Genomic DNA, 14,006 nt, shown 5'->3' with positions numbered 1-14,006 from the left:
TAGTTTAAATAGAGATACACTCAGGAACACTGGATAATGAAGTTTATACTAGAGGACACAGGCAAAGCCAGTGTACTATGGAACATGGGAGTAAAAAGAAAAAAGACAATAATAAAGATGACAATATTATTATTTTTTTTTTAACTAAAGTCAAAACCTTTTGAAAGGAAAGGCAGAGCCTAAGTACACAAAGGTTAGTACACAATTAGTATTAAGTTTTAGTCTTAGTGTTTTTCCTGCCCGAAACGCTTTGCGTAATAGTGGCTTTAGGCATTGTATGTACTAGCTCTATCTATGAGTCCATCAACTTTTGTATATTACCTTGTATATATGTACATTTCCTGAATAAAAAATTGTATTTGTATATCTATCCTGTTTGCAGTAGTTTACCCTATAGACATTTCAAAATAACATCGTTTTCTGTAGACGTTCCCACAATTCATTCTCTTTCGATTTTCAAAGCATACACTATTGTATATAATATTGATTGGCGAACACACCATTATTATATGTAATAATTTATAGTGCTTATTATAATTTACTTAGAACTTCCAAGATTTCTCAAAACAAAACTAAAAGCCTTCAATTTGATGTAGCTGATCCATGATATTCGAATAACCTTGGAAAATAGTACGTAAAGTTCACATCAGAAGTTTGGCTGGAAAAATAACATTATCCTTTAAAATTGGAGCAAACGGCGCCTTTGCGCTCTACAGTGATGCACTTGTAATTATATATTATATATATGTAACACCTATTTGGATGATTAAAACATATATCAGGTCTAAATTTATTAGATATACATCAGCATACTGTAGTTACCCCATGAGCCCTGGCTGAGCTGTCAAATTATTCCTAATTTCTTAGTCATAAACTTCAGTTTAATTTGATACTCATCAAAACATGTGTACTATAATATTATTCCTGTTTACATTACATTAATAATGGAACATGAAGTTACTTTGACTTAAAAGGTAAGATTGGGGGAAGGAACAAGAGTGTGGGCAAATTCCTAGTGATGGTGAAAGCTTAATTTGTCGTTGGCTATCATCTACAAATTCATTATTTATTACATTTACATGAATCAAATTTTACATAATATTTTTTTCCGGTGGGACCCAGAGTGTGACATCCCACTGATGATTACCTTCTTGTTCCTAACATTGGTGGGCGGTTGTTGAGGCTCACAACAGAGGCTGCACACAGTTGTATGTGATGAAAACAATACTTAAGGGACAGTACTTTTTTTTTTAAACTACATTTTACCACAAATGAGGACTAGATATCTAAGTATTTGATTGTTGGCAGTTGTAAATGTGGAGTAAGAGTATTGAATATAAGCAGTAAGAGCCTTGCAAGGGGATAGGTATGCTAGGAGTAATAAGTGGGGGAGTAGCATACTGAGTGGAGGGTAAAAACCTCCAAGTGGTGGACGTGGGAGCTGAGCGGAGGTACCACTACTAAGCAGGGAAAGGGGTGAAAAAAGTGCGCCAAATTGGGTAGAATAGTTGGGGGCATTGGTGACAAATACTGTAATAGCAAAGTTGAAATTTAATACTACTGTTAGCTTTTGGAGAGTTGATTCCTTGCTACATTTTGGTTAGATATAAATATGAGCATATAATGCGCCTTAGTGTTTGGAAAAAAATAAATTGGATGGGCACAGTGACTTGGACATACTTTTGCAGATGTGAATGTAGGAATTGCACACTTGTAACTTACGATCAGATCCACTCAAGATCTGTTAACTACAAATGGCAACCTTCAATTTTAGTTCATAAACTGCAATAAAAAGTTTTTAAGCAATATGTTATAATATATATATATATATTATATATATATATATATATATATATATATATATATATATATATATATATATATATATATATATATATATATATATATATATATATATATATATATATATATATATATATATATATATATATTCTGTGTACAGTTCCAGTGTGCTAACTTCCGTGGAGAATTTTGTCTGTGTTAAGCATCCATAGGTGTAAGTTACAGGAAGCTCGAGTCTGACACCACATTTTTTACAACATCATTATTTGCTAACTATCAGATGCAATACAAAACATTTTGACTAGATAATGCTTATTAAAGTCAGAAGTGCTAGCTTATGATGAGCCAGAGTAAAATGAGCACAAACTTGTGTTAACCTTATTCAAAGTTTCTCTCATATCCATAACTAGGCTTTTCAAATTTGTATTTAAAGTTAGAGTTTCCTTTCTACTAAAGGTTTAATGTCTCAATATGCTGTAAACTTTACAATATTTATACTAGAAAATTATGAAAAATTTACTACACTATATTAGTGCTATGAATTTTGTAAACTAATATTAACCTGTTGCCATACCTGCTAAAAAAATAATGTGAAACGATATCCTATAACATGTTTTTGTTGACACCTGCCCTGGCATGACAGCAAATACCCCAGGCAGCACAAATAATAATAACTGCAAATGATAATCATTCTCGAGTTTTAGTCGAGTAAGACCATTCATGGTTCAAATCGAGTAGTGCACGATAAATACAGGAACTAGTTGTAGTTCTTAGTTAATACTGACGACTACAGTATTACACACACACACACACACAATCCTATTGTCTTACACACAAAATCTACACATTTAGTATTCAGTAAGTAAGTAAGTGGTTACCAAGCCACTAGGGAGGAACACTTAAATCGGCACACAATCACCAGAGAGCTAAAGCATCCCAGTTATGTCAACTTGGGTCTGTGTTTACCACCAACAACATACATTGTTACACATTTGCAGTGTAACTATACAGCTGCCTAAAGCAGAAAGTAAAGTACAATTATATACAAGAAAACCTAACCATACTTGAAAATTATACATAATTAATTATGGTAATGCTGGGGTGATTATTTTTTTATACTTTTTAAAAGTAATTTATATGGATGTAGTATTGTGACGTGAGGTTGAGGTAGGTGGTTCAGGGTTTGAACTGCTGTAGGGCAGCCATAGGCAAGATGGACTGCAGAATGTCTTGAGAATTGCCAGATATTGAATTGTTTTAAGATGAAGTAATTTAAGTATTCATCTGACGTTGATAAAAGTATGTTCATTGTCCTTGCATTGAAAATCCCGAGATAGTTTGAGAATGTTCATATTTGAGGTTATTTCGTTAGTAAAGTTTATCAAAAATGGTAACAAGTTTTCAAAAATTAAATTTTGTTAAAGGGTGTAGGTATAAATAGTTTCAAATATAAATAAAATATTTTGCATCTGTAGTAATTTTGAGCATCTGTAGTAACATTAAATCAGATACCGTACAATACATACGTAGTCCTGATCTCAAGCATTTTCATTAAATGATGACATTTCAAACCAAATTAATTTCAAGCATTGAATACCTTTTTCCACATGAGACAGGCTGTTGCTGCAAAGTTACGTAACCTTTGTGTTTAAGGAACATTGTGTGATTTCCACTACCAATAATCATCATTCAGGTCCTAAGTTAGCCAAGTCTCCTTAAAAAATATTGGAGCTAATTTCCTATACTGACTTTCTGTATTTTTATGTTTATATACAGTGAATAAATACTTTAACTAAATAACTCCTCACATTAAACATAGATTGAGGCAAATTGCATGATGAATCATCATAAATGGTGCTAGAAATCCAAACATGATTACGTACAGCAATAAAATATTCAGGGTAAAAAATGCAGTAGTACTCAGTATAGCACAAGATCCCTGTTTCCATTATGTTTACTGGAATTCTGGTACAGTGTACTACTGTTAGGGAGAATACCTGTTAGGCTTATCAAGGTCTCCCTATCCAATGACGTTTTCAGTGTTGGTCCGACACATCTGTGCTCAGCTTGGACCACATGTCTATCATCCACTGGACCACCCCATTGGTTGCATAGGTAAGATCGAATAGTAAATCCATGTCTAACCTCTCTACACTGACGAAGATGCAGTTTATAATACATACCTGTTAACAATAACAAAGCTCCTAAAGACATTGTCAGATTAGTACAACAACTCTAGCTGGACGAATTGGTATACAAAATGTAAACATTAAAGATATTAAAGTCTAGGGAGAATGTTACAGGTGGGCTTATAGGAGCATATCAAACTATCTACTTAAAGCTAACACACTAATTGTTATTTTTATGTCCTTGTATAGCTAAATGGAATGTTGAAAAACCAAATGGGGCAGAAGAGAAGCAATTTATATAAATTCTCTCGAAACCAATTCTTGAGACAGATGTTGCTATTAAATATTGGAAGTAATGGCACATTTAAACCATTCATTACATTAAGCCCAACAAAATCTTAAGCACTGTACTATACATGAAGCTCTTGTGCTCCTTTCATATACAGTACTGATAAATTATAAAAATTATTTTATAATTAATATCATCATCATTAGGAGCTTTATGTATAGTACAATGTTTAAGATTTTAATCCCGTGTTAGAATGTCGGGTGCTGCATAAACAACATTTGTGATTCTACACTGTCGACAAAAAGTAAGTTAAGATAACTTACATTGGATATGACAACTACGAATGAATGCTAATATTGTCGCAGAATTCTAACGTTCAATCATAACTTACACGGCTCTTAGTATCTGCTGTAAGCTTCCTCACTTTCTATGACAGCTTACTGATATTTATACTTTTTATGACTCTTCCCTGAAACTTTGCTCTCAGTCTCAAGGTTCCCTAGTGTGCAGCGACAGGACCAGGAGCGGGATGATAAGGAATTTTGTGTAAGTCAAGGATGTGCAGGATGAAGCAGTACGGGCCCCCATCATGGGTAGGATAGAGTTGTCTTGGTCATGAGAGCTGTAATGTCTGCAGCTGATGAGGGTGGGCCCCCAGCTGGTGGGTCTTGGGGAGTCACCCATCTGTCGTGGAGTGGTGGGTGTTTGCCCCAGTGTTAGCCACATGCCACCCATCTCGTCCACACCGGTGCGAATAATCTCCTTCTCGACGATAGGCACCCGCACACCAACAGCTTTGCACCCTCCGGTGGATGTGACATCCTGTGATTTCTTTGGCAGCCACCTTCCTGGTCGCCCACACTCCTTTCCTTTGTATGAGTTGAGAGCATTGGCCATGTCTGTGTCTTCTGGTGTCATCACAAGATGACTAACAATAAAGTCGTGGGCATAAGGAGCAGGTGTGGCAAGGGCATATGTGCCAGTAGCATGGAGAGTGAAGGAAGGCCTGGAACACTCGGGATCGTGGTAGTAGCGTAGTGTCATCGACCATTCCTGGCCCACTGGGCTGTGGAGAGGATAGAGCAGATCAACGGGTCATTGATAAGACAAACTATGGTTGTTAAGATATAGGTGTTCCTTTAGGTAAGTAAACCATGCTTAAATTACAATGTTACAACAACTCATATAACTCAAAGTAACATAAATGATCACATAATACAGTGAAGAGAAGTAAAGCAAACCGGGTAACAACTATGTAATGAATTCGATATGATAGCAAATTGTGCCGAGTGTATGACCTTAAGTGTATTGACCTTATGTCTGGTTGGCATCTGGGTCCAAAAATGCAAAAATGAAAACTCATTCGATTTCAATCAAACTTTTTTGACAAGTTTTATATGAAAAGTGTTTCATCTGGTCCAAGTTTCAGCATTGTAGCATAAATAGGAAGGGAGAAAAAAAATGTTGAAGTAGTTGTGAAAATTATGCAAAAATGGTCAAAATCGATTATCAATCAAAAGTGTCAACTGAAATCATAGCTACGACTCTTTGCTATCACAATAGCATATATTAAACAAATAATATAATTAGTTTAATTGGAAAAAAATTTTAAGGAAAAAAAAAAAGGATTTTTTTTCTTTCTTTTTTTTAAATTTTTTTTTTTTCATTTTTTTTGGGCGATTTGCATCAAACTTACACACCTGACTGTACGTAAGCCTATCTGTAAGGATGCCAATTTTGGAGAAAATTGGTTGATGTCAACCTCAGCCACAGATTTTAGAACCTTAGACTTTATTCATTTCTGTTTTTTTTTTCAATTGACACAAACGTTTACAAAACTGATTCATTTTTTATTCAATTTACATGAAACTTACACAGTATATGTGGAGGGCATGTCTCTACATTGGGGGGCTTTCATTTTTCTCTAAGTTCATTTATTGATTTTATAATAGCAATAAACATGCCATATTTGCAAAAAAATTTTGGGGAACTTTGAACATTTGTATTAGGAAAACTAAAGATGTTTTGGAAATTCTAAATCCCCAAATCCTTTACTATATGCTAATGTGTCAGAAAAGTGTCACAGAATAATTTTATCTGAAACGTGTGTTCTGACGTGTGGACTTGAAAATGTGTAAAAAACGTTCAAAAAAAAAAAAAAAAACTCCCTTTCTATTTACGCTGCAGTACTGAAACTTGGGACAATTTAAGCACTTTTCATATACAACTAGAAAAATAATATTGGTTGACATTGAACAACTTTCATTATAATAACCAGACGGCCCCTTAAGAGCAGGCAGTGGAATTTAACTAATCCTGTCCCTACTTACGACAAAACGGGTCTGTTTTATCGTAAGCAAAATTGTCATATGACAATTTCCATGACCTCTGATCCTAGGTCATCTTTGGAGACTTCCCCATCAAATGACTCTACATCAACTATCTTACTTAAAAATTGTACTCATATTGGTATCCTGAATGATACGGTATCTTTGAACTCAAACATGCCAAACATACTGTATTGTACTGCTTAAGAAAGGTATATAGCCACACTTGTTTAGTATTTTCTCATGATAATTACTTTTTCTCCATATCATGCAATTACTGCAGTACTGTATTAAATTACAGTACATGCCCCCTAGTGCCAACGTGATACAACTATAGATCCTTGTTTTGCAAATTTACTATTACTGTAATTAAAGTATTTGCATTATAGTAATGAATTTATACAAGTACTATGTATTAAACATCAATTTTGTTTGGTTTAAGATTTTCCCTGAATGTTGTGCAGAACCTATTAGTGGCTTGGCAAGAATGTACTTCGATTTAAAACAATCCAATCTTCATACAAAGTAATTGTCACTAATCAAAATTTTAAAAATATAAATTTATTGATCGTCAGCTCAAGGGTGACGGACACAAATCAAACAAAAACATTATAGAGTATAAAATTCCTGTGCCAAAAGTATTATACTAGCCTTTGTCATCTAAGAAAACCTGCAAAGTTCTCAGGCAACACGGGAGACATCTCCCGTCACGCAGGGTGCAGTCGCACCTCCACGGATCTCCAGTATCATCTATTGATACTGGTGATGGTTCAAAAGGGCCACCACTTACGGGCTATTCATGCTCGTGCCACCTCTTGGGTGGCTTAATCTTTATCAATCAATCTTTCTGGCAAGGCCCCTCCCTTAGTAGCTCTCCTTACTTATACACCAAGTAACTAATCCTTAGATTCCCAAACTAAACATCTGAGATCATCCATCGCCTACCAGAAACTAGAACCAAAATCTGATTTGCTCTAAGAAGGAAAAGGTAGGCTGGGGATCAACCCATATCCAGGGTAAACCCCATCAGAATGTAACCCAGGATATCCACGGTGTCAGCTGGCCTACCTGCTTACTCCTTCACCTGGTGTGACACGATCCTCACCACTTTATCTCTGTTGGGCTCTCTCCAATTTTTCAGGCAAAGTGGAGTTGGCACGCCATGGCACTTCTGTTCAACCGAGAGCCATTCCTAGCTTCTATTTCACTCTAACCATGGCCAGGGTCCCCTTTCCTGAGGTTAAGCCTGCATTTCATTTCACCCCACCAGAGATATTTTCTCTAAGGGGCTGGAGGCTTCCTGTATGAGTGACTCCTCAAATTATCTTAGTCTCCTGGCAGTGCATGAATTTTGTTTTATAATTTGCAGACCCTGTTGATGCAAGGAGGTTGATGCAAGGAGATGAGTCTTTCGTTTGATATAATGACCCCTTTGTTTTGAACTGTAACACTTCACACTTTATACTTTTGTAGGCATGTTAAATAACCAGCCTCTATTACTTAGCTCAGCTCCAGTTGTGTGTTGGAGCAGTGCATGTTAACTGAAGGTGCACTTGGGTCAATTCTAACATGACAGATTTCACTCTCCCTTGTCAAGTGGTTTTGATTGGAATTGTGTCTGCCTTGCAGCTGATTTGCCTCCTTACTTATACTATAGTGAGTGGTCGGTGTCCCTCGTTTTTGTTGGGTTTACCAAGTTCGTGTGTGTGTTCCATTTACCGAGTCTAGCTAAAGCAGTTTGAGGCTCACACGCCCAGCCAGTTGCGAGGCTGGCAAATGCAGCATCAGGGGGTTGACCCACTAAGGGGTTGTGAAAGAAATCAGAGCGACCCTCCACATTGATTCCCTTCTCTTTTTGAGTTGAACCTCAGGAATCTACTTTCCAGGATTCGTGTGCTTCTCTGGTTGGAACCCCAGTCTCTCTTCTTTGTTGCGGCTCTGAGGAAAAAGGTCTTGGGGGTTTTAGGTTGCTGGAAGAGAAACCAAAGGTGCTCTGACCCTCGGTGATGTTTCCTTTGCTCATCCCGAGGGTAAATTTTTGGTTTTCCTTTCTTGAGTTGAATATACTATCTATACTCAGGTTCCAGTGTTTATGTTTCTTCACTGTGGCTTGACAGGATTTGCTTTGGTGCCTGTTGTGGACACTGAAATTTACTTTGTCATTAGATTCATTCACCCTAGGCAGTGAGTAAATGGGGACCTAGTTGTAAACCGACTGGTGGCTCGGTATACAACTGACCTACCAGTCTCAGGTGGGATGAACAGTGGGACACGAAAGCTGTAAACTTGCTAACAAAAGTCATATTCTGCTGTACTCACCTTCAAAAAAGAAAGTGACCCTCAAATAGGCCTTAAACTCTGAAAATAATTTGAGGAAAACCTTTTGATAGTACATAATGCCAAAGATTATTTACGAAGTGATATGAGAAGATATGAGAAGTGTCAAGTGGGTGTTAGTTTACCTGAAGAGGAGGTTACGGGTGAGAAACATGCCGTAGGGTCTGGTCTCACACGAGGGAGAGGCCCAGGCCCCGGCCAGCATCAGTGGGAGGGTGGGCCCAGCGTGCAGATGGGCGGGACTCCACTGGTTGCTCCGGCCCACCTCCCTGCACACGCTGCACTCACTCGCCTGCAACAACAACAACAACAAACAATACAGTCAACACACGTGCTATCACTGACCGCCATCTGCCTCACACCCAACACTCCAGCTCAAGGGCTACACATATAATCAATTGTATACATGTTCCCATCATTATTACTCTCTATATAAATATTAAATGGGAAGACCATATACATACAATACCTTCACAAGTTTAGGAAATTAAATTAGCATTATTTTAATCGGTAACTAAACTAGTAAAAAAAAAGATCTGAACAATAAAAGAAAAAACTAGACACAATTTAGCAAAAAACAAAAAAAAAGTGTAACAAGGCAGTTATACATTATCCAGGTATTGGAGTAAATTCTTGATCATCATCATGTTTCAGCCCCACACATATACCCCGGAGGCCAGGCTCCAGGTGTGTCGGCCACACCCGGAGGCCAGACTCCAGGTGTGTCGGCCATACCCAGAGGCCAGGCTCCACGTGTGTCGGCCACACCCGGAGGCCAGGCTCCACGTGTGTCGGCCACACCCGGAGGCCAAGCTCCAGGTGTGTCGACCACACCCGGAGATCAGGCTCCAGGTGTGTCGACCACACCCGGAGATCAGGCTCCAGGTGTGTCGGCCACACCCGGAGGCCAGACTCCAGGTGTGTCGGCCATACCCAGAGGCCAGGCTCCACGTGTGTCGGCCACACCCGGAGGCCAGGCTCCAGGTGTGTCGGCCACACCCGGAGGCCAGGCTCCAGGTGTGTCGGCCACACCCGGAGGCCAGGCTCCAGGTGTGTCGGCCACACCCGGAGGCCAGGCTCCAGGTGTGTCGGCCACACCCGGAGGCCAGGCTCCACGTGTGTCGGCCACACCCGGAGGCCAGACTCCAGGTGTGTCGGCCATACCCAGAGGCCAGGCTCCACGTGTGTCGGCCACACCCGGAGGCCAGGCTCCAGGTGTGTCGGCCACACCCGGAGGCCAGGCTCCACGTGTGTCGGCCACACCCGGAGGCCAGACTCCAGGTGTGTCGGCCATACCCAGAGGCCAGGCTCCACGTGTGTCGGCCACACCCGGAGGCCAGGCTCCAGGTGTGTCGGCCACACCTACACTTCCTGCCTGGCCTCATATCCACACCTATTCTTGCCTTTTTTATGGCGTGGCAAATCAAGAATACGTGTTGATGAGACGCCACCTTTGCCCTCCGTCTCGGAGGCGCGCCCGTGCCCAGTGTGGCAGCTGTCATGGCCATCAAGACACCTCGAGCCCCCCCCCCCCCCCAGCCATGGAGCAGGGCTACGTCTCCTGTTATCATACATGCTCTACATAAACACTTAATGAGAAAAGGTTCATGTCTCAATAGGCAAATGTGTGAGGATTGAATTTCAAAGTGGTGTGTGCAGCGAGCAAAGCTCGGTCATCACATCAGTTCCCCTCTCACAAAAAAATGATTATTAAGAAGCAATGAAGCTTCTAAATAATTCTATGGAAACAACATTTCAGACTTGACTTTATGAAAATCACCGGGAGGACGGAGACTTAGAGCTTCAGATATTTAAGTGTGGCACTCGAGCTACCTCTGCTGACCCATGACACTCCCATACCCCCTTCCCTTCCCCCAGTGTCATCTTGGAAAGTTGGGCGAGGCTTGCCCTAGGTGCTGGGGTCTTTCATTCAAACACTAAATGAACAGTTCGAAAGTGTGTTGTACAAAATGAACCAGAACCAGACACAATACGAATTTAAGAGAACAATATAGAGTACATATTAGTGTCTAGAGATGAAGTTTGAAAAAATGCTCAGGTTGTTAGGTAGAAATAAAGCAGTTGCACCAGATGGAATTTCATCTTGGGTGCTGAGAGAAGGTGCACCTCAGCTCACTATTCCATTCCAGTTGACTTTTCACACAACTCTACGTACAGGAATCTTAGCAGATCTACGAAAAACAAACACGGTTTCACTCTACAAGGAATGGTAGCAGAGAAGACCCTCTAAATTACAGAACTCAATCTTGACAACCATGGTAGTCAAAAGCACTAGAGAAATATTTAAAATGAAATGGGTAGAATATCTGGAGAGAAATGACATGATAACACGCACAGTATGACTTCGGAACAGGACGATACTGTGTAACACATTTGCATAGTTTTTATGATAGAGCCGTGGACAGTATACTGGAAAGAAGACGGATGGGTTGACTAAATTTATCAGGGGGGGGGGGCAGGCTTTTGGCAGTCCCCACAAGAGGTTATTATGGAAGCTGAAACATTCTGGAGGGATGACAGGAAGACTTCTGACATGGATAAAATATGTTCTGACAAAAATGAAAGATAATCAGAGGCAATATATAAGACAGGAGCAATGTTACTAGTGGAGTACTACAGGGTTCAGTTCAGGGCCCAGTGATATTCTCTATATAAAGATCTATCTGAAGAAACACAGAATTATTTTAAAATGTTTGCTGATTATTATCAGGAAAGATAAGAGACTTAGATAATTGTCATACCCAATTGTCATATTTTGTCCAGGTCCAGATGACCTGGACAAAATAAATGTACGCAGCAACAAGTGGCAGATAGAATTTAACGTCAATAAGTGTCACGTTGAGGAATATGGAATAGAACAACGGCGCGCGCGCGCACACCTGCAAATAATGTGAAGAGGCTTCAAAGAATTTGGACAAAGAGATCAATGGATAGTTGTGTCATCTGAGGATCACATAAAAGAAATTGTGCGAGAGAATATGCCGCGTTCTCCAAATTCAGAACCGTTTTTAAATACATGGACCGTGAGGAAAACTACAGAAATTGTTCAAAACTTTTGAAGTTATCACATAATTCCATGCACCACCCTGCTGGAAGTTAGGGGAAGCCTCTCATTGGGTACAGCTGGGAAGCCTATTTGTCACTAAACTCCTTGCAAACCTTTATAATATAAGACATTTGATTTTATGCTTGACGTGATGTGGATTCCGTGCCGGTGGTGCATATTTAAGTATTAGTCTAACAAAGGCTGTGCAGAATGCCTGACTTTGGCTTCTAAACGACAGACTAATGTTTGTAAGTTTGGTTGCTGCTGATGTCACCCTGTTGTGCGCGCGCCCCTCCTGGTGCAATTATATTCACTCCTAAATCTCTCCATTTCCTGTAGCTGCCTCCATGTTATGATGCAGACACCTCCTAATCTCCTTTCTCATTTTCCCCATCATCCTTACCTTACACTTCTTGGGATTGAATTCTATTAACAGTTTGTACACTTCTGGAGTTTGTCAAGGTTATCTTGTAACTTTTATGCGTTCCTCCTCCTCGGTTTTTACATTAATCAGCTTTGAAGGTGTTCAAACACTGCCATGTACGGGCTCACTCCCTCGGGTAGGTCGTGCACTTGACCTAGGAGCCGTAGTGGTTAACCAGGACCAACCCTCTGGGAACGCTGTTACATGCCTCCAGCTCCAAACATCTTTTGTGACTGTGACTCTGTTTTCTGTCTTTCAGGTACTCCTTCGCCCAGGTAAAGGAGTACCATTATCAAGTCATTACACGACTTGATAATGGTCCAAGAAATGTATATTCTTTTATTTTATTTTCACATTTGTGATTTATTGTCTAGACAATGATATACTGAACCCAATATTTACTATATGTTATGTAATTATAACGAGCGATAAAACTCATTAGTAAGAGTTATCTTAAAAAGTAAGATAAAACTTACCCTGTCCACGGAGGACAGAATATATGTGGAGTTAGCATTGTACATGAATGACAAGAGTTCGTAGTGAAAAAAAATAAACTTAAAGGCATGGCCACCGCCCCCCCCCCCCGGGGTATACAACCCCGGGGCCCAGGAGAGAACTATTATCCCCCGGCACCACACACAATGATCACTATACACAAGGCTGGCAGAGTTTCCCTGACCTTAACACACCCTGACACTGCCCACCAGTCACTCTCCATCCTCAAAATTCCCTAACCAGGCTATTCCCCCCCCACCATCCATTTCTTCTGGTCATAGAGAAAATAGGCCTAAAGTACAAGCCATGAGAACTAAGATCCCACACAGAGATACACTGCCACACTTTGCAGCTTCGTAGACAACACAAGAGTACTGTCCAGTATTGGTAGCTACTTGGGAGTGACAACACCGAAATGAAAAGTGTTGTACCACAAGGAAGCTGCCTATCACCACTTTTATAACATATATACACCTGACCCGCCCCATCCCCACACCTGACCCGCCCCATCCCCAACACGGGGAATATCCACACCTGACCCGCCCCATCCCCAACACGGGGAATATCCACACCTGACCCGCCCCATCCCCAACACGGGGAATATCCACACCTGACCCGCCCCATCCCCAACACGGGGAATATCCACACCTGACCCGTCCCATCCCCAACACGGGGAATGTCCACACCTGATTCGCCCCATCCCCAACACGGGGAATGTCCACACCTGACTCGCCCCATCCCCAACACGGGGAATGTCCACACCTGACTCGCCCCATCCCCCAACACGGGGAATGTCCACACCTGACCCGCCCCATCCCCAACACGGGGAATGTCCACACCTGATTCGCCCCATCCCCAACACGGGGAATGTCCACACCTGACTCGCCCCATCCCCCAACACGGGGAATGTCCACACCTGACTCGCCCCATCCCCAACACGGGGAATGTCCACACCTGACTCGCCCCATCCCCAACACGGGGAATGTCCACACCTGACCCGCCCCATCCCCAACACGGGGAATGTCCACACCTGACTCGCCCCATCCCCCAACACGGGGAATGTCCACACCTGATTCGCCCCATCCCCAACACGGGGAATGTCCACACCTGATTCGCCCCATCCCCAACACGGGGA

At 40.9% G+C, this 14,006-nt stretch overlaps 1 protein-coding gene across 1 annotated transcript in view; it reads right to left on the bottom strand.

Annotated features, from left to right (window-relative positions):
- Positions 1 to 3,197: 3,197 nt before the first annotated feature.
- LOC138363245 (protein APCDD1-like) overlaps positions 3,198 to 14,006 on the bottom strand; it is a 41,711-nt gene continuing 30,902 nt past the window's right edge. The window contains exons 6-7 of the mRNA XM_069322253.1: positions 9,011 to 9,177; positions 3,198 to 5,287 (exon numbers count right to left, since the gene is read on the bottom strand). Coding sequence (XP_069178354.1) covers positions 4,711 to 5,287; positions 9,011 to 9,177 — 744 coding nt within the window. The 3' untranslated portion in view covers positions 3,198 to 4,710. The remainder of the gene's footprint in view (positions 5,288 to 9,010; positions 9,178 to 14,006) is intronic.

Source organism: Procambarus clarkii, chromosome 10, assembly GCF_040958095.1.
Source record: "Procambarus clarkii isolate CNS0578487 chromosome 10, FALCON_Pclarkii_2.0, whole genome shotgun sequence".
In the NCBI taxonomy this organism is placed as follows: domain Eukaryota; kingdom Metazoa; phylum Arthropoda; class Malacostraca; order Decapoda; family Cambaridae; genus Procambarus; species Procambarus clarkii.
Note: the sequence above shows the minus strand (reverse complement) of the source record. Positions and strands in the feature narration are given on the sequence as shown.